General features: G+C 39.5%; 1 protein-coding gene across 2 annotated transcripts in view; it reads left to right on the plus strand.

The window, feature by feature from the left end:
• The window catches only part of COL4A5 (collagen type IV alpha 5 chain), a 72,107-nt gene that overhangs the window by 8,626 nt on the left and 38,593 nt on the right, over positions 1–24,888 (plus strand). For both annotated transcript variants that reach the window (XM_059482787.1, XM_059482788.1), the window contains exons 2-13: positions 11,768–11,827; positions 16,742–16,831; positions 18,095–18,139; positions 18,838–18,882; positions 18,989–19,051; positions 19,800–19,853; positions 20,519–20,545; positions 21,762–21,842; positions 22,876–22,938; positions 23,457–23,492; positions 23,578–23,619; positions 23,726–23,818. In XM_059482787.1, the coding sequence (XP_059338770.1) occupies positions 11,768–11,827; positions 16,742–16,831; positions 18,095–18,139; positions 18,838–18,882; positions 18,989–19,051; positions 19,800–19,853; positions 20,519–20,545; positions 21,762–21,842; positions 22,876–22,938; positions 23,457–23,492; positions 23,578–23,619; positions 23,726–23,818 (699 nt within the window). The remainder of the gene's footprint in view (positions 1–11,767; positions 11,828–16,741; positions 16,832–18,094; positions 18,140–18,837; positions 18,883–18,988; positions 19,052–19,799; positions 19,854–20,518; positions 20,546–21,761; positions 21,843–22,875; positions 22,939–23,456; positions 23,493–23,577; positions 23,620–23,725; positions 23,819–24,888) is intronic.

Genomic DNA, 24,888 nt, shown 5'->3' on the forward strand with positions numbered 1-24,888 from the left:
GACACACAGTGAAAACATCCATGCAGAAGTTGGTATTTGTCTGGGTGGAAATGGATTTTGTAATTTAGATTGAAGGAAGAGTATATACATAATTCCATTTAGTTTCTGAGCCAGAATGCTAATGGAAACCTCTTGGCAGTAGAATGGATGACACTCCTGTATCAGCACTTTTCTGTTCTAAAACCTTTCATGTTCTTAAAGCTGTGGTAGTAATAAAGTGTTAAAACATCTCTAATATATGAATGTTTGTATCCTAAGTGAACCTAGACAACGTCTTTATGCTTGGATGAGAAAATGTTTGTTGACAGGTCTAGTCATGCTCAGGAAATGTGTATTTTCAGGACATGGGTATGCTGTACCCAAAAATCAGAGTAATGAAAGAAGCCTTTTTATAGAACCTTAGATTGCTGATATCCTGCAAAAGTAATTGTGGAGGAAGAGCACAGTCTGTTATAGAAATAGTAATGGAAACAGTATTACTTTTTTCCCCCTGTCTTTTTAAACAGTTGGACTAAGCAGATGAATCTGAGATATATTGTTCTAAATTGTAGTGTAAGGTTTTCAGTAACTATTTTTGTCTTGATAGCAGAAAGACTAAGCAAGAAAAGGGCACGCGGTGTGACTCTTGGGGATGGTGCTAAGCCTGGCCATGAGCTGGACTTTAATTCTTGAGAGTCCCTTCCAACTTACTCTGTGACTCTGAGTATGCTGATCATTTTGGTAGAAAATGACTTAATATTTAAAGTGTAAAGATGAATTTTCTGAAGGAAATCATTAGAAACTGATAATGAAGAGACAATGTGTAGTGAACTGATGAGTCAGTTTTGCTTGTGATGCTAATTGCTGAATGATCTCTCCATGTGCTTGTCTTGGCCCAGGAACCTTTTGCTATATTTTTTCTTCCCTGTCCTGTTAAGGAGTAATAGTGGAACTTAGACATTGAAACACTATTTTCTATTCCAAACCTTTCTTGCTGTAGGAATAATGTTAAAACTTGGTGGGAAAGCTCCTAATTCAATATTTGCAGTTAACTTACAGATTACTGCAGGATGCAGAGCATCTATCACAAACTTGAAGCAGGTTATTTTCTTTTCATATGTTTGGCTCCAAACAGCACTTGTGGAAGTTGGTATAGTCCCTAAAAGTGGGGTGCCTGAGGGAATACTTTCCCTTAGAGAAAGTGGCTTTGCTTTGGAATGAGTACAAATGCCAGGGGCTGTTCCTTACTCCTGCCAAGCTTCAGACTGAACTGTACTGCATCTCAAGTTTTAATAATCCTTGAGGGCTATTTCTTATGAATGGGTCTCCTCAGTTTAATTACTCTGCTGGGGTGTTGGAACCGTGTGTTGCCTACCTGCCCCCAGCCCCGCCCTTTTTTAAACTGGCAGTATTTTAGTGTGATGTTATAAGGAAGACAGCTCACTGACACCCTTGGACCCTGTCAGAGAATCACTGCAAGGAGATACTTTAGGTTCATATTGTCAACTTGCTACTGGGGAACCTCCAGAATGTGACTGGGAATAAAATCAATTGCTGACAAAAGCAATAACATAAATTTACAAGTATCGAAGTAAGGAGAATCTCAGTGCTGCTACTGAAGATTTCCTCCCTCTCCTTTTGTTTCCCTTTGAAACAAAAATGTAAAGTGTCTTTCCTGTCGCTCTGTACCCCCTTTCTCTAGCACTGATCAGATTTCTATTGCCTCTCCTGTAATTGACACAATGGTAATACTTTTAAAATTTAGTTGGGTTTTTAAGGTTCTATTTAAAGATCTAATATATGGCCCTTTCAGCTAATTCCTTGCATGGGTTCAAATTTTTAAATGAAGCAAGTCTCTGAGAAGTATGACTTAGTTCCTGAGACTTGCTTTCTGTTTGGCAATGATCAGTGCAATCTAAATGTAATGATTCTTTAGGATAATATAATTTATAGCCTCTAGATGTATTTTCTCTGGTGTAAGGGAGTGGAATCTTTTTCTTCTAATCAAACTTGAGTATCAAATTCCAAGATCTGCATGTGCTAGATAGAATGTTCTACTAGCACTAGCCTGGGGCTGTCTTACAGCATTTTAAAGGCAATAAAATACATTCAGGCCCCCTTTTGGTTTTTTTTCCTGGAAGATAGTCTGAGAAATTTCTGTTGTGATTGTCCATTCACTAGAAGGTCACTCTTTCATAGGAAGGTGCATTTTGCACAGAAGTTCCTCACTTGAAGTGGCAGGTGCTCTAAGGAGCCCTGAGCTACTGCTGTAGCACAAAACCAGTGCTTAAGTGAATGAACCTGAGAGGCTGACACTGAGGGTACTCTGTATCTGCTGAAGTTCAGCATGTGACTTCCTGAACAGGCATCTGAGACCTCTCACTAAATATTCACCTTTGATCAGCTTTAGGGATTTCTGAACCCATGTGGATAAAGGGGTCTCCCATCTCATCAGATCCTGATGTTCCATTCTTTTACTAGTGCCTCTGACGTACAGGGTTAGGAGAATTGTTTGGTCTCCATTGCTTCCTTGTTTAACTAGGCCCTCTTCAATGCCACTTACTTTACCAGCTTTGATTACCTGAGGCTGGAGAGTAGCTCCTTGTTAGCATTGAGCACCACAGAGAAAGTGCTGCCTGTAGTGCTCTCTTTAGGTGTTAAAGTGCACACACAGAGTGTGCTGCTGCCACGGGCATAAACAAATGATAAAACAGCTCAAACTAGAAGAACCTTGAAGCTATGATACTTGGTCCAAGAACTGAAGGAGAATAGAGCTGATAATTGCCTCCACCACAAATAAAAAAAAAAATCCCCCAGACACCCACCAAGCCTTAAAGTGAGTTAGGTCTTGTTCTGGCAGTTAAGAGGGTGTGGACTTCTTCAGATAGCATCTCAGTGCAATATCACTCTGCACAGCCTCTATTCTTTTTAGCATGTATATTTGCTTAATCTTTGGTATTAATTTAGTGCTCTCAGTAGTTTCAAAATAGACCAGAATGGAGTTGGATTAATTTGAAATGCTATTCAATTTTTCCTCTCCTTTCTCCAAGGAAGAAGTGGTTTTCTGTTCTTGTGTGGTCTGCTTCATGCTCTTGACACTTGAAAGTGCAGTTATCAGTGACAGATGTCTGACCTCTATTAACAGGACTCTGGAATTGAAGCTTCTTCTATTGCATGTTATATGGATGAGGGTGAGAAACAGGACATTTTCCAGGGAATATCTTTTTATTCCATTTCTTTAACTGGAGTAAAAACAATGCTGGAAGGACTGGTGCTATGAGTGTGTAATAAGTGGCTTGCAAGCATATCTGAGGCTTTGAAGCCTGACTTACGATTGGGTCTAGGTTTGTGTTACATTTGGACATGGTTATAGAAAGTGGCAACATCTAACACCTGTCACAAGGAAAGGTCCTAAATGACTACTAAATCTTAACCTGTAATGAGTACCATATGGCACTTCTTATTTGCAGCTGGAAAAAATCAGGAAGCCCCCAGAGGCTGGTGATTAGAGACTTGTGTGTAAAATAAAAGTAAAACTGAGATTTCCTGAAAAGTCAAGTGGTTTACTGTATGCTGCCACTGACTGACTGCCAGGTGCTCCATGTGGGTGTCTCAGGGATGGTGTGAGCTGCAGAGATGTGTAGCTGTGCAGGTAAAGATGGAGGCATGCTTAATACTAACCATTCCTCTAATTTGCTTGGTACTTGTTTAGGGGTCACTTATAGTCTGTATAAAAGTTAGAAGATGGCTTGCACTCAGAGTTCAGCATTTAGAACTGAAATGAGCAGTAGGGAGGTTTAGACCACAGAGGTGGTATGAAATTTATGCATTCTCAAACGGCAAAGCCAACCAGAGTTACTTTGTTCAGGATGTTTCTCTGGATATGCCGTGTATTTAGAGGTTCATGCAGCTGCAGTGCTTGCTGAAGGAAATGAATGTGGTGCTTGGCGTCTGTCAGTTCATTAATGTGGAGATGGAGTGGGTTGAGAAGGCCACCTGGTAGTTTACATTCTGGTTTAGTGCTCTTAGCTTGCACTGTTTACCAGGAGGTGTACTTGCCAAATCTAAACTTAGATGCTTTGTAAGATGCTGCCTCTGGATGGCAGCATAAAGATAGTACTTCTAAGTTGCTGTTAAAGGAAATTTTTACCAATTCATACAGCCTGATGTAGAGCTGATTGGAAATCTGTGTTCATTAGGCCAGAAGTACTTGGCTTCTCAGGTCTCTTCAACTGTAGCTTTGAAATGCCTGCAAGAAGGGCAGCAGAACTTGATCTGATTATTTTACTTTCTGTGTGTCTCACCCACTAAAATACACTGCACTGAAGCCCATTCTTAGGGGTGCTGTGTAGTGTATAGTGTTGTCAGTATTGTAAGACTAATAGACTGCAGAAACCTTATGGTTTTCAGAAGTGGTGAGAACTGTCCATGTCCTTTTCCTCACCTGTACTTGAGTGCAAGGCTGGCAGTGGCCCTTAGAGCAGAGGGCAACAACCATTTTTGAAGATGGAAGGCTGTGTAGAAAGTAGGAGTGAACTACTGTGAGTTTTAAGGGCTATCTGTTCCTTCAACTCTGTACTTAAAGTTTCTGCCTAATGTTTCTTCATGTCCTGAAGAGTTGTCAGCCTTAGCCCTCTTAAAACCAAGTATTGAGAAGGGGAGTAAAGTTTGGGATTTTGGGAGAGTTAGATGCCCAGCTGGGCGCTTCTACTTTCTGTCCTCTGTTCTGGTTCAGGAGTCAGATACTGAGAACTTGTCAGGTTGCGATACCTCCCATTCTGAATGGGTGAATAGTTGCAGTTTGGGGATTAATCCAAGTTGTTCAAGTTTTGGGGTGTTCATTCAGTAAAGAATCCTTGACTCCAGAAGTTGCCTGTAGTTAGACTGGTCTATGGGAAGATCTGTTGCTGCAAGTGTTGCCATTATTTTAACTAGAAGCTTCTGTGAAAGATACTCTTTATGAAAAACTATATGTTAAAGAACCATAATTAGTTCTGTTTAAAGCAATAAATTCCATATTGTTTTAGTACAAGATACAGGCAGAAAAGTTCAATCCTCTTTAGGTAAGAGCTCCTGTCCATTTCTTATAATGTTTTTAACACAGACAAATTTGTTTTGATTTTTGCATATTCTGAAGATAGTTATGCCAAGCTTTTCTTGCTGATAATTTTAGGGTTTTTCTAAGTACACCTTTAATTCCACCCAATTTGTAGTAACTATATTCTAAGACAATTTATTAATTCTTAAACTTTCCATTTAATCAGACCATTCATTTGGGATGTGATAGCTAGACTTAACAGATCTCTTACAGTTGTTCCATGTTGTTATTGTTAGTAGCTATTCATGTATCTAAATAAGCACATAGTGCTACCCCTTCTGAGGAAAAAGAAGGGTTGTTTATCCATCAGATGCTTGAGAATGATTTTTAACCTTTGTGTTCTCATTCACTGTAGCTCATCCACTGTAGCTGCTACAACTAAAAGTTTTGTCTGCCAGTCTGAACAGGTCTTATATTGTACAGGTTTCAAAGAAAGATAGTGCCTCGAGGTGCAACAGATGAAATTGCATGCCAGGAGTTCCCTTAGTTAAAAAAATGGCCAAGAACTTTTGCAAACCTATTTTGACTTTCAGATTTTAGACAATATTTATTCTTTTCACATCTTTGGGTAGATTGAGGGAAACAATTTCTTAGAAGGGCATGTAAAAGGCTTCTAATTCAGATTCTGCTTTAGCAATATTACTGCTCATAAATACACCACTTCAGTGAGAAAAGGATTGCTGTTGGATTCGAGACCTGTGATGGCTTTGCTGCCATAGCTGACTTCACACAGATATATGAGTAATAAATTATCTGTAAATTTGTACTCTTGCTTAAGCCTAAAGAGCATGGAAGTGAAATCATAATTAGAACTCACAAGAGCTGCTTTATCTCTGCTTGTCAAATCCCCACAAAACCTTTTTTTTTGTTGGTTATATTTCTGTCCTGGCAAGTGAAGGGAAAATCAACTTGCTGAAGATAAATGGTGAAATCTTTGACTTGGATGAGTAGTAAATCCTTAGCTAGAAAACTGCACAGGTGTTTTGTTACACAAGCTAATGAATATGAAGATACTCTTCAGGACCACCACCAAAATAAATCTTTGTTTGGAGTGAATTTTTACCAGCAGTGAGTCTTTGTTATTGATAGAATTATTCAGTATTTATGCTCCTTTTTTTCCTGAAGCTGAACTTATGCTGACAACTGGTAAGCTGTTGTATTTGAATGCAGAGGGTGATGTTAGTAGCATTAAGCATTTGTTCACTGTGTATCTGCTTTATTCTAGAAGTATCTTTCACAGATGTCTAAGAAGTAATTGCAGCCCCTACTGTGAAAATTCTCTTCTGCCACCCCTAAATCATGAAGAAGAGCAGCTTGAAAATCTGCAATTTCCACAGTGAGCTTTCATGAGCTACAAAAGACTGTTAAACTGCTTCTCAGCAGTAGAGTTGTGTGTATTTGAGTTAATTTAGATGCTGTAGAACACTCACATTGTTCTCCAGTTCAGTCAAGTTCCTGTCATCAGTGTCTGTTGCAGTTTTCAATTGGTTTTAAAATTCTGGCCATCTTTATTTGGACAGAATTTATTTCAATGATTTCTGTGCATTTTTCCAACTAGAGGGAACAATCCTTACCTGATGAGGCAGCTGACAATGTTGTGTCAAATAACTAACTGGTTCCCTTCAGGACAACATCTGTTTATGAAGTTAGTGTGGGCAAGTTAAACCTCACTGAAGCTTCATCATTTAAGTCTCTGAGGAGTTCTTAATGCATTACAGGTGACACCAGCATTTAAAATCAGCAGCTGTCCACAATCAGGTTTTTGATTCTTTTCTGACCTCCTGCTGCTATCAGAATGGAGCTTTCAAGAAAAGCATGCAGTCTGTCAGTACAAACTGCATGGCTGCATTCAGTAATGTCGCTTTGCTCCTCTAGAAAAGGGAGGACTTGTCAAACAGGAAATTCTCTGTTTGTGATAAAATTATACATAAGGAGGCTGTCAGAATAAATAAATTGTTTGAGCTATTTCTCTTTTCTTATCCAGTTGTCTGATACCTGATTTGAGAAATTATTTGGAAACTACTTGGGTGATGTCAGAACTCTAAGCACAGAGTTACCTACTGTGCTTCTGTAAGAAGCCTCACCTTCTCCTGATTAGTAATTTGTAAGTGTCAAGGTTTGGAAATGATTGGCTTCCCTCTTTAATCTTGCTTGTGCAAGGAGTATTAAATTACTCTTAAACTCCAGTATGCTTTAATGCTAATACATTATTAAGTGCTCTAGTGTAGGGGTTTGGGTGCTCCCTTAAGCCCTCCCTATGTGCACACTATTAGCTGTTAGGTTTCCCTGCAGCTGTGGATATGTAGTGGTAAATCACTTCTTTTTCACTTCAGTTTTTCAAAGTCCCAAGTTACTGTTCTCTCAGCAGCAGCATTCATCTTCCTGGGAGTTTTTACAAACGTTTTGTCCAACACTGTTGTGAGTGGCAGCTGGGAGGTGGGGTGGGAATGGAATATGCTGAAATTACCTTGTAACCAAGGTCTTTGGGCCTGATGAGAAAGGAGTGGAATGTGCCCAATGCATAAGGCAGGCTTTTAACCACAACACATTTTGAGGATGACTTAGGCTATTCATTTCACTGAGCTGACTTGTAACAAACCAGGAGTGGGAATGTGTACTTTTTTTCTTCAAACTGAAAAACAAGCAAACAAAACTGCATTCTGTTGGTGGCATACAGCAGTTTTCCTCAGTCAATGTAAGACACAAAAGACCAAGCTTGTTGCAGAAGAATTATCCTTTGACCAGTAAACCAATACCATCCCTCCTTTTATATACTAATGAAAAGAACTTGTTCTCCACACACAGATTCAATGAGTGGAAGCTGTCAGGAAAATCCAGTGAAAGGATTAGCTAAACTTGAATAGATTAATTAGAGCCTTTGGTTGTGTCACAGCATAGGAAATAAGCAGTGATAGTGCCTTCATCTCTGCAGGTATGTGAGCAGGGAGGCAACAGGAGTACAGTAAGGAGCAAATCCAAGCAGTTTGTCATGAGTTCTTAAAAGCTGCTTTGATTCCTTATTCATCTTGGTGTAGTTGAAAACAAAAATATTTTGATCAATATGGAGATTGTGACCTTGTGCTCAAGATACAACTTGCTATTATATAAAGTATTTTTTATTATCTTCTGTCACCTAAGACAACGTGTCCTACTGGCCAGAGCCAAGAACTGAACTACTGAAGGCTTCTGGCTGCCAGGTAATAATACAAGGCAAGAGTCTTGCTTGGTTTTCCAACTGCATCATGTGCCAAGTGTAACTTGGAGCTCCCCTGAGGATTGGAGTCATTCAGTTTTCCATATCTGGAAACCCAGAAGGTCAATTTTCAGAACTAGTGATGATTAACTAGTTTCTTAAAGTAAAGTACTGATGTAACCATCTAAATCTTGCTCTTAATGTAAATTTTTCTGCATTTGGAATGTCATTGCATCCATTTTCTTTCTGTGTTTGAAGTGTAGATAACTTACTGTCCATGTGCAGGAGAAATTCCAAGTATTCCTATGCATAGTGTGAAGCCTGGATTTCCTTGGCATTCATGTGAGATACACAACTGATTCCATGACATCAAAAATCTCTAGCCTGTGGCTGCTGAGTGGTTTTCAAACGTGTACTAACTTGTTATGCAGTATGCAATCTCCTGTAGTGCAGTTTTTGTGCCTGCTTTGCCAAGTTAAAAAAAATGGCCTTGAGATTACAGAAAAGTCTAAACAAGAAGAAAGCTTTCACTCAGAGTAGGTCATTAAGCTTTTTTTTTTCTCTGTGCCATCATGTTTTACTTTGGATTTTATTTTAAGCTATACAACAGTAAGACCTCTAAGTGGCATGAATTGATCTTGAGATAATATAGATTCTGAGGGCTTTTTTTTTATTCAGACTGTTTAATTAAGAATACCTTAATTTGGTGCAGATATAAGTTAATGCAAATGAGAAGCACAGTCTGCCAAATACAGCTTTTGTACAGGAAGATAAGTGACTCCGCTGGGGGAGTGCTTCTTGATAAGCTTGTGGGTGAATAGATCTTCCCAGGATTTATGCCAAAAACTTACTACCATTTGATTACAGTGGGTATTTGAAGAGTTTTCTGGTTACAAACCTTTAGTTTCCCTTCACTGCTGTCTGAGGAAGACCATGTTTCCTTCCTGCAAGTAATGCATCTGAACTGGATATCCAAAACCACTTGTCAAAAAGCATTCAGTGAGTACTCCTGACTCTCCCAGACAGGCGAATATTGTAGGTTAAGTTACTCAGAACATAAGAAATCCAGTCTGAATATATAAATTGCTTTGGAAGATAGTCACATTTTTAAAAAGAACCCCTACATTGATTAAATCAAAGCACTTTGGTGCAAGCAAGATAAGAGGAAGAAGGACATTTTTTAGAAACTTTATATATGAAACTTTGAATGGATACAAGGTTCAACATAAGGAAGAGGCTGTGGGATCTCCACTACTGTAGTTATTCAATGTGCAACTGAACAAGGACCTGTGCACACTGCCTAAGCTGCTCTGCCTTGAGATTCCTTCCATACCAAATTATTTCATTTGTTTTATTAATCAGATCTATTTCATGTGATCTTGATGTTGAATCACTGTTAAAGATGTGTAAGCACTGACAAAGCAGCTTTCTGCATACAGTAACAAGGGCAGAGATTCCTGAGCTTAATTGTCTGAAAATTCACCTTCACAACATTGTGCACCTCTAACTTGTATTGTGAAGGGGCCAGGTAATCTCACACCATCTTTCTCTCCCAACTTCCCTTTCTCCCTTTTCACCCCAATAGTTCCCTTGTACCTGAAAACTGAAAAAATTTCTATTAGAAACATTTGTGGAAGCTGTAAGGAAGACTCATTTAGTCTCTTCTGTTCCATAGGCTGAATAAATCCTTCTCTTTGTGCAGGATCTTGATCATGATTTTTCTGTATGTGCTATTTTAACCTGTGTGTTCTGCGACACTTTTTGGTTTTGATAAATTTATTATTTTCCCCCACCTCTTGGAGGCAGCAGAGGTTTTCCATGTTGCTCTCACTGTTCCATCCTTGTAACACAGAATCAGTGCTGCAGCACAGTGAGCAAGGTTTGTACTGTGAGGGAAGGGAATATTGAATGTAACTAAGGTTAATCCCTTTTAAACAAAGCTTTGTTAGAGAGATTAATCCTAAAACTGGTTCACAAGGAACTTGCTTTTTTAAAACTCATTTTTAAAAGTGAAAGAGATCAGATACCAAATTCATAGGATAACTCGGACTGAAGAGGGCATCAGAAGGACAGGGACAGCCATGAGGTCAGACCACATTGCTTGTCCAGCCTGATCTTTGAAAGCTGGGCTAGGAAATTCTAGGAAATGGCTCAATAATCCCTGTTAATGAAGAATTTTGAGTTTTCATGTACAAACATCAAGAAACTGGTGACAAAAGCCACGTGGAAGATCAGGAGAGACACCCTGGTCATGTCTGGAGTATAACACCACTGCTGGCCTTAAAGCTCTGCCTTTTGGTACAAGATGCTTTAATTGATTCTGGGATTTTGTAGTTCCAAGTGAATTAAGTTACTTCTGTATTTTCAATCTGATGCTTGCTAGTATGTTTAGGCTAAGAGCCAGGACATTCCTAATGCCAGGTAGGGGATGGGTCATGTCTCTAAATGCTTCTGTGATAATGAGGGCTAGAATTCAAGTGTGGGTGTATTTCAGATCTGACACACCGACTGGTTTCTTTCTTGATTGAAACTTTGTACATAATGTTCTCTGTTGATTGCTGAAGGGGAGGACCCCAAATGCTCAGTTTTTCAAACTTAAAGCATAAGCTCTGTGTTTTATACAATGCTGCACCTGTTCTCAGAAGAAGTTGACCCCTGAAGTGTTTCAGCTAGTGTATCTTCTAATATGGCTTATAGTTTTTAACTATGAAGAGGTCTGAAACAGGTATTATGTAGAAATAGTCTACCAAAAACAGGATTTGTTCTAGAAATGTCACTTGTGTAAACACATTTGTTAATCTGAGATCAACACAGGGCTGTAATGTCCCATGTTGAAATGGGGGTGGAAGAATACAATCTAAGCAAATGTGGTATGGGAAGGTTATTTAACTTGGATCTTCTCTGTGAACCAAACTTGTATATCCCTCTCCTTTGAATCCCTTGAAATCCACCTGACTGTCACCTTCTGCTAGACTGTTGTAGCTGGTTTGGCAAGCTTTGCACTGGTGTGGGAATGCAGCTACATGAAATCTAGAGGTTTTTAAATGTTTTTTCTCAGTAACTAAGCTATGGGGGGAAGAATCAATCACATAGTAAGTATTTGTCTAATAACTAACTCAGATGTGCTCATAACCTTCAGGCTTGGTTTAAACTTTGTGCAGAACCTGACATCTACTGGTGGGAAGCATAACTTCTCAGCTGGAGATGTGCTGAAGAGCCTGTTTTATAAAGTGTTGGTGCTTTTGGCTATAAGTGTTGCATTGCACTTCTTAAGCATAAGTTTGGAAGTCTAAAATGAACTGTAAAATACTTACAAACAAACATAGGTATTATTAAAGGTGATTGAACTTTCAGTTAACTCTGTCTGCTTTGAACACTTGTAGAATGGCTAGAGGACAAACTTCATAGGTTTACTTTTTAATTTTCTGTAATAATATTAAATATTTCATCCAGTCTTATGCCAACTAAAAACAATTTTTTCCCCTTATGTTTTCAAGGCTTGCCATGGATGTACATCTTTATCCAAATGTGATTGCAGTGGAGTAAAAGGTGAAAAGGTAAATATTCTTCTTTTTATTTTTTTTAACTGTCAGATCAGCGCACAAACCACTGAGCCATATGCCAGCTTCAGATAACTGAAGCTTATGGGTGATAGTTCTTTGCTTCTTGCTCATATATTTTTTTCTTTGATGGTAGTGTGGGTATGCACCAAAGAGCAGAGCTATGTTAACAGTCAGGTATTGAGTCAGACTGATTTGGTCCATCTCACAGTGTAAGATATTCATATCATTATTTTCTCAAGAATGGGGATTTAATGCACAGATTTTTTCCATCTATCTGACTATTTGGGAAAAAAACCAAAAACTAGAAGAGACAAATTCCAGTAAAATAGAAAGAACTCCTATTTAGCCTGCTTATACTGACTAGCTAGTGTTGACAGGCTAAGGTGTGGAATGTAGCATAATGGCTATTCTAGTAGTGCTTCAGTGAGATTGTGAAATGAGTGAGTGTGGGTTGTTTTCTCTCTTTTCTTGCACTGTCAGTTCATAAGTAGTTGATGCCCACTTGTGTGTTGTGAACTTGTACTGCTTTTCACCTCTTAATTTGTGCAGCTGTATGCAAAGATGACGATTGCTGTCACTGTCTAGATATGAACTGCACCATGGCAGTGACAAAATCCAGATAGAGCTTTCCCAACACAGTTAGCTGCCACTCAAGTAAGCAGCTAGTTCAAGGCCAAACATGTATTCTTGGATCAAGCAGAGTAAAAACCATCGCCACTGCAAAAAGCATCTCTGTGTGCCACATTCAGGTGCAGCAAGCTGTTTTGGTCTGCCCAGAAGGCAGATGGCATCCTCAGGCCAAGAGATGCATGTCGACATATTGCAGCTTTCCTTCTTCCTTGCAGCTTTGACTTCCAGTCTCACTGCCTGTTCTCAGTATATCTGTACAGTACTTCAAGTTTGTCAACATTATTTCTTATTGTTTTACAAGTTTTTTCTTTGAGGAAACATCAGGTGCCCAGCATTTCTTTTAGGTACAATGCACTGTAGATAACCAGCTCAGTACTGTGAACCCAGCAAGTACTTGGTTCTTTCTCCAGTGTGGGGAGTAAATTGTGTTTAAATAGTTCCCATGTAGCTGCTGTTGTCACAGGGAATGAATGGGATGTGATCACTGCAAGGGGCAGAGGCTGCTCAAAATGCTTCTACTCAGTCTTGTAAACAGTTTGCTTGAGATACAATGGAGCTGTCTTAAAGGTGTGAACTGATAACAGAGTTTGAGAAGCATGTCTTATCAAACTACTTACTCTATCTCAGCAAGGTTCTAGGAGGGTTTCAGTGCTCCAGATGAATTTCTGACACATTTCAAGGGTGGTTTTTGACTCGCATAAACAAATGTAACCTTTAATGAACAAAAGTAATTCAAAACACTGGCCCTGGCACTATAATGTGCTGGTACAGTGTTTTACAATTGGCTCAGGTTAAACAAGGCAACTGTCCAAAATTCAAGGTAATGCTCAATGCCACACCTGCCATCCAGATAGCTCCAGACAGATGAGGTCATTCCTTGGCATTTACTTACTTTTAGTTCATTGAATACATTCCCTGTTTACATACCTAGTGAAGAATGGTATTCCCTTGATGGCAAGATTTCAAAGTTAGATTTGGTTAGCCAAACATGAACCTGGTTAATGTTCCTAGAGAATCTCAGATGCAGGTGCCCAAACCAAATGCATCCTAACTAGTCACAAATTATTTCAGGTTCAGTTTAAAGTCACTTAAAGATCAGATTTCTGTGACCAGTGCAGTTATTGCAGATACAACTTTGGAGAACCTTTCTGTAATTCTAAGTTGGCTTTTTTTTTTCCGGCACTTGTCACAGCTTTTTTGTGAATTCACTGAGTAAGTAGCTGTTGTCTGGCTAATGTGGATCTAATGCAATCTGTCCTTAGAATGGATATGAAATTGGAGAATTGTGATTCATTTCCACTGCAGCCAAGGTAAACACAGCATAATCCTGAAGCATGTCAGAGGGTTTTTAAACAGTCCCTCTGAAGTTTGCAGACCGTCATATACCTATGTAAAGGAAGGATGAAAAACAAAGCCCACATTTCCTAGGTATGATGTCTTGCTAGTGGAACTTGTTGGAGCATACATGTACACACCTCATTGTTAGTTGCCCTATAATTACAAAGCCCTCAGTATTTGATGCATTGCTGAATTCAGCAATTCAGCTTTGGGGAGCCCCCAGATCTATCACTGAAATTCTTTAGTGCTTTATCTTCTAAATTCTTTGCTTTGGTTTGCTTAGGTTTTGAATTATTGTTTGAATCTTCCTAAATTCTTGTACTACTACAAGATGCCAAGGGCTGTCCTAAGATGATTAGCTGGGTCCCTCACCATGTATCACTTAGTTATACATTTGATCTAAGTTTCCAAATCCAATACTGCTTCTTTCAGCAGTGACCTCTGAACTAGGATTGATATGTTTTGAAGAATGCAAGTCCTGTCAGAGGGGATTTCTCTGTTTGTCTTGATTAAATACTACATTTTTAACTGTGTTAAATTAGTACTCTTGGAGTTGAGGAGGAATTTGTTGGCTAGCATTGTAATGTGAGGCAGCCATTACTTTCCTGTTACTTATAAAGGGTGGAGAACAGTATGGGTGGCTGTGGCATCACCTCTTCCATGCTGTGTATCTTAATCTTACTATGGACATTTGTACATGAATTTAGTTTTAAGCAGCCACCCATAGTTAAGTGGTTTTGAACTCTTTAAAGTTTGCCATTTTTGTAGCAAGGGCAGGAAGAGCAAGTATGTGCCACTCTTATCAAATGTTACAGCCATGCGCTTGAATGTGTTTAGACATTAAAATGGGCTCCTCAACTACTGCTTTTCTGGGTTTGGGGGTTTTTTTTTGCTCCAGTTTTTGGGTTTTGGTTGTTTTTGTTTGTTGGTTTGGTTGGGGTTTTTTTGCCATGAGTATTTCTCATCAATGTAATTAATTATTCTGGTTTCTCTCCCCATACTGTCTGTATATACTTTATATTTATTTATAAATATGGGATTCTGGAGAACAAATTCTAGAAATGTGAATTACTTGTCCATGCTTTAAAACTGCACCTATCCCTGCTTGTGTCCTATTATTAGAGTACATGGAATTCTGCCAAACTTTTCTGTATTTCTGTTTAATTGGCTATATCTTGCTGCAGCAAAGCATAATTTTAGGGTGTTTCCCAACTATATTTTTTTCTTTCTGTGCCCCAAGCCACAGTCATGTTCAAGCTTGTGAGCTGATATTGCTTTTGCCATATTGGTGTAGCTGATGGAGGGCAATTGAGATCAGAATCTGATTCATTGCCCATTCCTCAAGCAAATGATGGTTTATAGCTGGGGCAACTTTATTTTGCTATGGAAACAATCCTGTATTTTGTATTTTCAGGATTGGAAGAGGAGATCTGAGCTGACCTAAACCTTTGCTATATATGTTTTAATTTAGTAGCTTCCAGTCTGAAACAAGAGGTATCAAACCTTCCTCTGTTCTTTCTGTGTGAGCACAACTGGCTACTGAGCTTTTGAATTTATAAGAAAATTCATTGCACACTAACCAGAGACTTCAATCACATTCTATCCCCAACAATGTCATGTCTTTTTTGGCATTGACTTGTTAAGTTTCTTTTCCATTTCAGTATGTTCCTGCAGTGAGCAGGCAGTTTTTTCCTGCCAAATTTGTAGCATCCAAATCTTCATAAAAATCAGTATGGTGTGGGCAGTAGGAAAAATCTGGAGGCAGAAGCAACATGTGACAATGATTGTCACTTGTGGAATCATCTATAGGCTGTTTAAGTAGAAGACAGTTAAAATAAAAACCTCAAAGAGAACTGGATCAGCATAGTTTCTCTTCCCACAAAATTTGCTCACGTTTCTTTAACCAATTTTTAAATCAAAATTAGGGATTATAGTGCAGCTGTTTCCACTGTAATTATTTTAACTTTGATGTAAGTTCCCTTAGGATGTGTCTGATGTACTCCCTCAGCTACCCCCAGTCATAGTCCTTCAAATACTCTGTTTGCTTTTGGGAGTAATTTGCTGGCAAACTCCACAGGAGTTGCCCTGGCAACAGTTTCCTCATGCAAGGCTCTCCTTTTTGCTGCTCACGTTCAAAGGGGGCTTGGAAAATACTCATTTCAGTTTCAATACTACAGTTCACTAGCATCTCTTGTTGCCTCCTCTGTTCCTCTTAGCTGTTTGACTTCATGTTTCTCTTTCTTTGAAGGCCTTGGCTTCCCCATTCCGTGACTGTTTGGAGTGGAGACCTTGGCATAGCTGCATTTTAGACAACAGTTTGTCAGCCTCAAATGACACACAAGGCCAACCCTCTGCTAGAAGTCTGTTCTAGCAACCATTTGTAGGTGCTACTTGCTGTAACAAAAGCGTGAAGAAGAGTGACCAGGTTCAGATTAGGAGGCACTCTAGTCTGGCTTGCCCCTCACACATCTGACATGCCTCTTGTACACTGGTATGTTTTTTTCAGTGTGCAAACACAGTTCATGCCAGAGCTTGCTCCAAAATCTGGTTTTGCCTAATGTTTTCTTTATCTGGCACTCCCGAATTCCTCATTTTCTCTCCTTCAGGGACACACTAACCCTTTCAGATCCTGGTAACACTCCTCCACTTTTCAGACCAACTCTATAGCATTCAGAAGTACTTGTATTGGGTTTGCAGGGCAGAACACCCTATGGAAACTTGTAAACCTATGAAATCAGTTTGAGTGCTGTAATTAAAGGTAAATCTGTCTGTGTTCAGGAATTTCTTTAGTTAAGCAGGTGAGATGTTTAGTCACTGTTAGTTTGTCAGTGTGATAACTTCCTACAGAAAAGCAGAAAGATAATGTGTGTTCTAAATTTTTCTATAATCTATTTTGTTTATGTCATATTTCTCCTCCACCACCACCTATTCTTTTTGTAGGGTGAAAGAGGATTCCCAGGCTTGGAAGGACAGCCAGGTTTGCCTGGATTTCCAGGACCAGAAGGACCACCTGGTCCAAGAGGCTCAAAGGTAAGTCCCAATTCACTTGAATGGTATGAAGGTACTGGGCAGTGTTAACTTAATTGTAGTGCTGATCCTAAGCAATTCCAGAACTCCTGATTATCATTGGTTTAATAGGTAAAATCTTCAGCTGTTGGGATATAACAGGTTTTTTGGTTGATTAGTTTGAATAGTCAGCCAGTGGAAAAAGATTGCTCTGAGTTTCCTATGCAGTTCTTCACCTGCCCAGGTGCTTGGCAGCACTGCCTTTCACTAGGTGCTGCCCATGAGGGTCAGAGAACAGGTTTGGCAGGTGCTGTGATGCAGCTTTGTTAGTCCTTGCACTAAGGAGATCCTGGCTTGGCTGAGTTTACTGATAAGAGCAGAGTTTTGCTCTCAGCTGCCCTGGGGCTCCCACCATGTAGGTAAACTGTTGTTTGCACCTGGTGGCATTCCTGGCATGGGATTCCTGGGCTGGGTTTGGGTGGGGTGATGCAAATGAGGGCCTCATTGAACCCATGTGCAGAGAGCTGAGGAATGCTCCTGGCTTTCCCTGGAGGGCTTCCATTTACTTCTATTTACTACTGAATTGCATCCTTAACTCAGATGGTGTAATTCAGCATATATAATTCTGAATATATTTACCTTTAACATACATAACGATAGCCAGGATCTGCCATTTCTTTTATGAATGCTCATGGTATAAACCTAACAGAAGTACATAAAAAAGAAGCAAAGGAAAAAATAGGCAGGTGATAAGAAAAAAATAGGGGAGGTATACACTGAAAGAGAAGTTTGATTAGGTATAACAAGAGTGCTAACAAGAGTGAAACAGCCCAGAGGTCTTGGACTAGAAACTTTGCTACACTTTTATTCCTTTAACGCATTTTCTTAAGATTGCGATGCAAAGTTCTGCATTGTGATTCTGTGATGATCACGATGCAAGGTAATACTGCTATGCTCCGACCCGTGTTGAATCGTGGCCGCCATGCTCTGCCCACAAGGGGCCGCTGGAGGATGCTCCGTGGCAGGGCTGACCCTCAGTGCCAGGGACCTGACAGCACCGTGGCCTCTAGGAAAACTTTCCTCTAAGGCATGGTTGGTCAGCTGGAACAAATACTTTAAATTAAAATAATTTTGAGCCCTTTGACTCAGGAAATGACAACTACTATAACTTTTAGCCCACTTTCTGTGAACATGTAGGAGAAAGTTAAGGCTTACTGATTAATTTGATAAAAACACAAACTGCAGCTTGAATGTGGGATCTTGTTTGTTTCTGTTGTTGTCTTTTAGGGTGATGATGGTCTTCCAGGGCCTATTGGACCCAAAGGAATCAGAGTGAGTATGGATGCAGTGTTAGGGTGGTATGGAATAATGGATAAGACTGACAGGCATTTGTGTGGGTCCTAACAGAAGTGGTGATTGACAAGAAAAAAATTTACTTAAATCTGAAGAGTAATCTACCCACCAGAAGAGATTGTACTGCTTTTTATAATTAATGCAAGATACATATTGTTTGTATTTCACAAACTGTTTAGGGAGAGCAGCCCTAATACTCATTTGATCTGTTTTGCAATACAGGACCTAAGCAAGTGCCAGTACTTTTGTTTCAGTGTATTCTGAAGTAGAGGCAGTATGTATACAGTCCATACAGGAAAGATGGACTTGTCTGGAAGTCCTTTAGATTTTGTGCCTTTGCTTTTTCTGTCAGACACCTCAGCTGGTAATAATTTATACATCTGACTTCATTGGGCTGCATCCATTTTTCACACCACGAGTGTTTGTTTATTTTCTCTTCATATCTATAATCTATTACTTCAGTAATTTTACATTGTCTTTTCTATGTTTTTATGGCTATTTCCCTGAAAGATTGGTAAGAACTTTGAAACTTTTTTTTTTTGTAGAGGTGATTCGGATGTTTGTCTGTCTTTACTTCTATCTGCACAAATAAATTATATTTAATGAAATCTTGGTAAATCCTTTTGCACACCCATTCATACTGTACTATTTCAAACACATGGTTAATTTTCTTCTAGGGACCGCCAGGGCTTCCCGGCTTTCCAGGAACACCAGGACTTCCTGTGAGTAGCACTGGGCTCTGTAGACACAAATCTGTTCCCTTTTGTCTTTCAAGCCCAGAAAAGCATCCTGCACTCTTAACTCTTCTTTCCCTTTTCTACTTTAAAGGGATTGCCAGGACAAGATGGGCCACCAGGACCTCAGGGTATCCCAGGATGCAATGGGACAAAGGTGGAATTCCTTAAAAAATCTTAATGCAACAATAATATAATAAAACGTTCTTGTTCTGGCTGTACCCAATGAGTTTAGACTGTTGTGTGCAACAGTACTTGCTGTTACTGAGTTGTGAAGGTAATTCCAAGATAATTCATTGAGAGTAGGGGTCATGGTCTGGTACTTAAAGCACAAGCTTTGCCAGAAATTGCCAGCACCAAGACACCACACTGTGTGCTCTGCAGCCATTGTAGTTGAACTCCATGTTCTAATCCTCACTTGTATAAGTTGCAGCTGAGAGGTGTCTGATAATTACCTCAGATGCTGTGTCTCATCATTGTAGTAGACTCATGCTACCAAGAAAAACTCATTACTTAACAGTGAGACTTTTTAATTATAAATTTTTAATATTATATTGAAAATACTGATTCAGTGTTTATGTTGGAGGGAGAAATTTCATTCTGACATGCTGCTTAGCTCCATGTTGGGATTTTCCCAGAGTAGGAGTTGATTTTCTGTAGCATTCTGTGAGTTTTCCATCTCTGTAGTGTAGTGCTTTGCCTGGAAGTATGCAGAAACACCTGACTGTGGAAATTTGTTTCCATCCATTGTGTGAGTTAACTAAGTGATTATTCTATTTTGTTCCAATAGAATTTTCTATTCTGGAGTCATAAGCTAACAAACTATACTTTTGAATCAGAATTTGTTTATCTGGTTTTGTTATGTTTTGGTTTGGTGTTGGCTAATCATTTTCTTCATCCCTAAGGGAGAGCGTGGATTCCCAGGCAGTCCAGGTTTTCCTGGTTTACAAGGGCCTCCTGTAAGTAAAAGATTTCCCAATCTTGTAATCCACTGAAAGACTTCTACTGTGAAAAATAAGATAAATATCAGTCTCTTTTTGCAGTTTTTCTTTTAATAGATAGAATTTTATTTTTAATATTTAATCAGAGCATTTTAAATGTCCAATGAAAGTGAGTTTTTCTGCTGCATGCTGTGGTAAAGCTTAAAAACCACTTTGAATTCTCACATGCTGAAATGCTTTACCACCTGCAGAAAAATACAAATACATGCATATGTGTCAGAGAAGATCTTGTATATCTGAAGAGTATTACTGGTGATTAATAGGTCAGCAAAAAGATAGTGTTTTATGTATAAAGCACAAGGATACAGCCAAGTGACTGTCGGAACCAAAGTACAAACAGATGTAGTAGACAGGATGGATAATAGGAGGCAACATAGAAACATTGCTAAGAAAGGAAAATATAATCCTTCTAATGCTCAGCATTCTCTATGAAAGTTCTCTGATTTCTCCATTTGATTCTGAAGTTCATTAAAATTTTATTTTCCCCTTTTCCATATATTTTTATAAGTTTCTGTCTTTAATGTTTGCCTCATGGTGTAGATCTGATTAGTGGTTTGCAAACAACATACCATTGATTTATTTCTATTGATCTTAATTTTTTTTTGTGTTTCTTTTAAACAAAGGGACCCCCTGGGCTGCCAGGTATGAAGGTGAGTGTGCTGTACTCTCACATCCAGGTACTTACCAGACATGGATGTGCAGTGAGATCTGCCATGAGTAACCTGCTTGTTTCATGCAAAACTGTGTGCACCCACTGGAAGCTGGAGAGACACTCCTGGTGTTTCCAGGCCACTCCAGTGCAGCTAACTGGAAATTCTGCAGTGGCTTTGTTTGGGTCAGTAGCTCAAGAAGTAGCAGAGTGTTTCCTGAAGCTGTTTCCTTGGGCCTGTGAAGTGTCAGTGTTGAGGCATCAAGTTAACAAAATGCCTACAAACACCCAAATGCACCATAAGTCTGTCTGTGCATACTCAAAACACTCCTAAAGACTAAACCATACTCAAAACACTCCTAAAGACTAAACAATAGTGACCTAAAATACCCAGTAACAAGAATAGTACATCTTTTTGTTCTTTTGAAAATGTCTTTGTATTCTACATGTTACATAGGTGGCGTTTTCTCCTAATTTAGAGTCTCTTGATCTGATGTTGAACCTTTTATTTTTTGAGTTTTGTTGTACCTTTGACCAATCAAGCATGGGCCAAAGCATCAGTTTTGGCCCATGCTTGAGGTCTATTTAGGAGGAAACTTGACCCAGAGAATTACACTGTTAGACATGTCCTGAGAGGACAGCATAACACTGGTACTGGAAAATTTGGACTATAAAGCTGAATTATCTTTCTTAGCTCCTTTTCCCAGTTGTTTTTAAGATATTAAAGGACAATCTCATCAGAACATATACTTTCAAAACAAAGATATTCCCTGAAATCAATAAGAAACTACTTCAATATGGACCACAAAGCATAATTGTTGTAACAGCACACTCAGCACTAATCTCATGGGCTGGGACATTGGAAAAAGCTGAATGAGCCTTTTTTCTGTTGTGTCCTGTCCACTGCTTTCACATGAAGCTGGAATGTTTCTTTTGTGAAGAATTGGTATTTCAATCCCCTAATCTTTTGGAATTTAAATCAATGCTGCTATCTTTGTACAAATTAAATCTTTTAATAGTTGTTAGTTTAGCTGTTTAGAGTCTTCATCTCTCCTAAACAGAACTATTCTTGGAGAATCTAGTGCTTATATGAAAGTTTACTGCTAGGGTGTAGCATAGCTTAGAGTCTTAGGGGCCACTGTGTGCCCTTTGGAGCCAAAATGGTTGTAAGGAATTGTAAAATGTATTGTTAATAAAGTCAACTGTATTTTTTCTAGGGTGAAGCAGGTGAAATAATTACATCCTTGCTGCCAGGACAGAAAGGTGACCCAGGATTTCCAGGTCTTCCAGGGATACCTGTAAGTGACATAAAGTGTTATTAGGCTGTGTTCTGCCAAAAAGATAACATCAAAAGTACTCTTATTACAGGAAAATTAGCAACTTGATGCTTGGGGATTCATATGTATTCTTGGAGGTGCAGGGCTCACATTTAATGTACCTCTGATTTATGGCTTGAGGGAAAGTGTGTGATTCCATATTGCTCTTAATAGGGTGACCCACAGAAGGCAGAAAGGTCCCCTGGTCAGGAAGGTGGTATCTAGCAGACAGCAGTACTCAGTTACTGATTTGCTTCTCTGTTTTTCCTGCCTCTTCCCCCTTCCTAGACATTCTTTGTATCATTTCTGGAGTTCCCTTCCCTTCTTTACCCTGAGTCGGTCCCATCTGGCTTTCTGGCTGTAGCTGCTGTTTTGGATGGTGGGAAGGAGATAGTAATGCCTCAGCTGTTCTCCTCATGTTGCACCTCCTGAGCAGTGTTTCTGCTCTCCCAGCAGTGCTCTGTGAAAACAGCTAGTGACTCCAGGCCCTGTGCTTCCCCACTGAGCCATTCATTGCTTTAGTGCAAGAACAAGGGGAGCCGAAAATGAGTCTATCAGTCTGAGCTGGGCAGGAGCCAGGCCCCCATTTCCTGGGACAGAGAGGCAAGCCCCATGCCATTCTGTGACCAGACTGAGCCCGTTAGCATTTCTGCTCCTCTGATCTGTGCTTCCCTATTGTCTCTTTCTGGCTGGGAGGAATCACAAATACAAAGTGTTTTGTTGTTCTCTCTCAGTGCATGAAGAGAAAGAAAGTGCAAAAGTAGTTCAAAACAAACCAAGAAGCATTCCCTTATCCAAGCCAAAGAGATGCATTGATGTTAAGAGCAGAACTCTCCTAACATGATGTACACTCATTTAGGCCTTTCCCCAAGGACAGATTGGTAGGGTAGTGGTAGCTACATTGATTTGATATGTATGGGATGTCAGCTGTTGGGGTTATTTGAACTTAAAGCTCTCACTGGGTTTTTTTTCATAAAAAAGGTGCCTCTCATGGCCTCTTCCCCTTCCTCAACAGGGCCCCCCTGGCTCTGTGGGAATACCAGGTCCAGTTGGCCCTCCAGGGCCCCCAGGTTTGACGGTAAGCTTCTTTAACCTGCTGTTCATCAAGCCTTAAATGGGACAGTTACTGCTTCATTTCAGGTTCTCGGAGGCAGTCAATAAAGTGCAGAGATCATGGTAGTCAGGACTTGGTGAGGACAGCAGCAAGCATGCATTCAGTTCAGCCTGGAGCTGTTACTGTGCATCTTAAATAACACACTTCTGAAACAGCCTGTTCCCAGAAATCTCTTTGCTTTAAGTTGTGCTGAATCATTGTGCAGGCTTCTCAATGTAAAACATGAGAAAAGATTTAGCTTATTTAGATTATGATGTTTTAATACCGGACTGTTTAATTTCATTTTATGGTCTCACCTAAGGGAAGTTTCTTACATATTTGTGATGTTGAATAGCATGAGTTTTCAAAGGCAGGCAAGGTGCCTTGTCAGCATGGAGATAATTCACAGGAATCAAAGCCACGACATTGTTGGGGGGTTTTTTTCTACAGGGTTTTGTAAAGTGCTTTTAAGTGACTTGGTTTTTTGTTTCCTTTTTCAATAGGGACCTCCTGGTCCACCAGGGCTGCCAGGACCCAAGGTACTGTCTTTGTCATATTGATGGACTGTTTTCTTTCTCTTTTTGTTTGTGGCTTCTAAGGGCTGATGAGTTATACTTTTTGCAGGGTAATATGGGTTTGAATTTCCAAGGACCCAAAGGTGAAAAAGTGAGTAGGTGATCATAATGATATTTTTACTTATTACTTCTAAATACTTGTGCTTGCCATTTTTGCTTGTATTGCCTGTAATAAGCTGCATCTTCCTACACATTAGGGTGAACAAGGTCTTCAGGGACCTCCAGGGCCACCAGGACAAATTGGAGAACAGAAAAGACCCAATGACATTGAGTTTCAGAAAGGAGATCAGGTGAGTGGGACACTACAACCATCTGTGGTGAGCATGTGATCAATCTGCAGCCTCTGTTGGTTTGGTTCATATATGCTCACATCCTGCTTATTGCAGAGGTTCTATTTTTTCCTCAGTGTACTGAATATTCCAGGCCTGAGTACTTTTTCTTTAATAGAAATCATGCCAGTCACATTAGTTTTTATTTCTCTTAGTAAAATAACTATTCTAAAACTCTATAAAAGCAGTTCACAGTAACATTAAAAGCAGTTAAAATACTCCCATTCTTTGGAACACCCAGAATTGCAATTTTCAAAGCAGTCTGGGTATTCAGATTCCCACTAATTAACCAGCTGTGTCATCCATTGTGAAGAAGTCTTTCAAAAATTTTAATTCAATTTCTTCTTTTTTTGTTAGTGATGCCCCAAGATCTTTATTCCCTGTGGTCTGAATAAAGTGCTTTCCCTGTTTCTGGCATCTCAAAAGTAAATATCAATCATATTTTTGCAAGTAAGCTCAAAATACTGGTTTGATTTGTATGGATCCCTCTCTACCCAAAATGTCAGAAGGTCATTGGGAGAGTTAGCATTTTTAAAGTTATTACACTTTTTTGGTCTTTCTTTTTCACTGTGGAGCATTCTGCAGTGCTGTTTAATTGTGGGTGCCATAGACAGTCTGAGCAAAACCAGCAGGGTCATGGGTGCCTGGATGTCACATTTTCCTGGAAGTTTTCGTGATGTTCTCAAATACCACCCAGTGGAAGGGCAATAGAAGAGTTGAGGAAAGTGTTGAGTGATAATTTTTGTGCTCTGACTGTTTTGCAAATGTCACTGTAGTAACTGAACTTTATTAGTTTCTTCCATTGGTGTTTGGGTCACTTCCTTCCTTTCCATCTTCTTATCTTGGGAGTTGTGTCAGAGAAGAAAGCTTTGGGATGCAGCAGTATTTTATTTGAGCAGGGTGTAGGGCAGTTCTGCCTTTCATCTTGATCAAAACCATTTGTTACTTTTCCTTTCAGAAGAGCATTAAGCACCACTGAGGCATGAAATAGAACTCTGTGCTGCTGTACACTTGCAGTGCACAGTCATCCT

The sequence above is a fragment of the Ammospiza nelsoni genome, chromosome 15, assembly GCF_027579445.1.
Source record: "Ammospiza nelsoni isolate bAmmNel1 chromosome 15, bAmmNel1.pri, whole genome shotgun sequence".
NCBI classification, from domain to species: Eukaryota; Metazoa; Chordata; class Aves; order Passeriformes; family Passerellidae; genus Ammospiza; species Ammospiza nelsoni.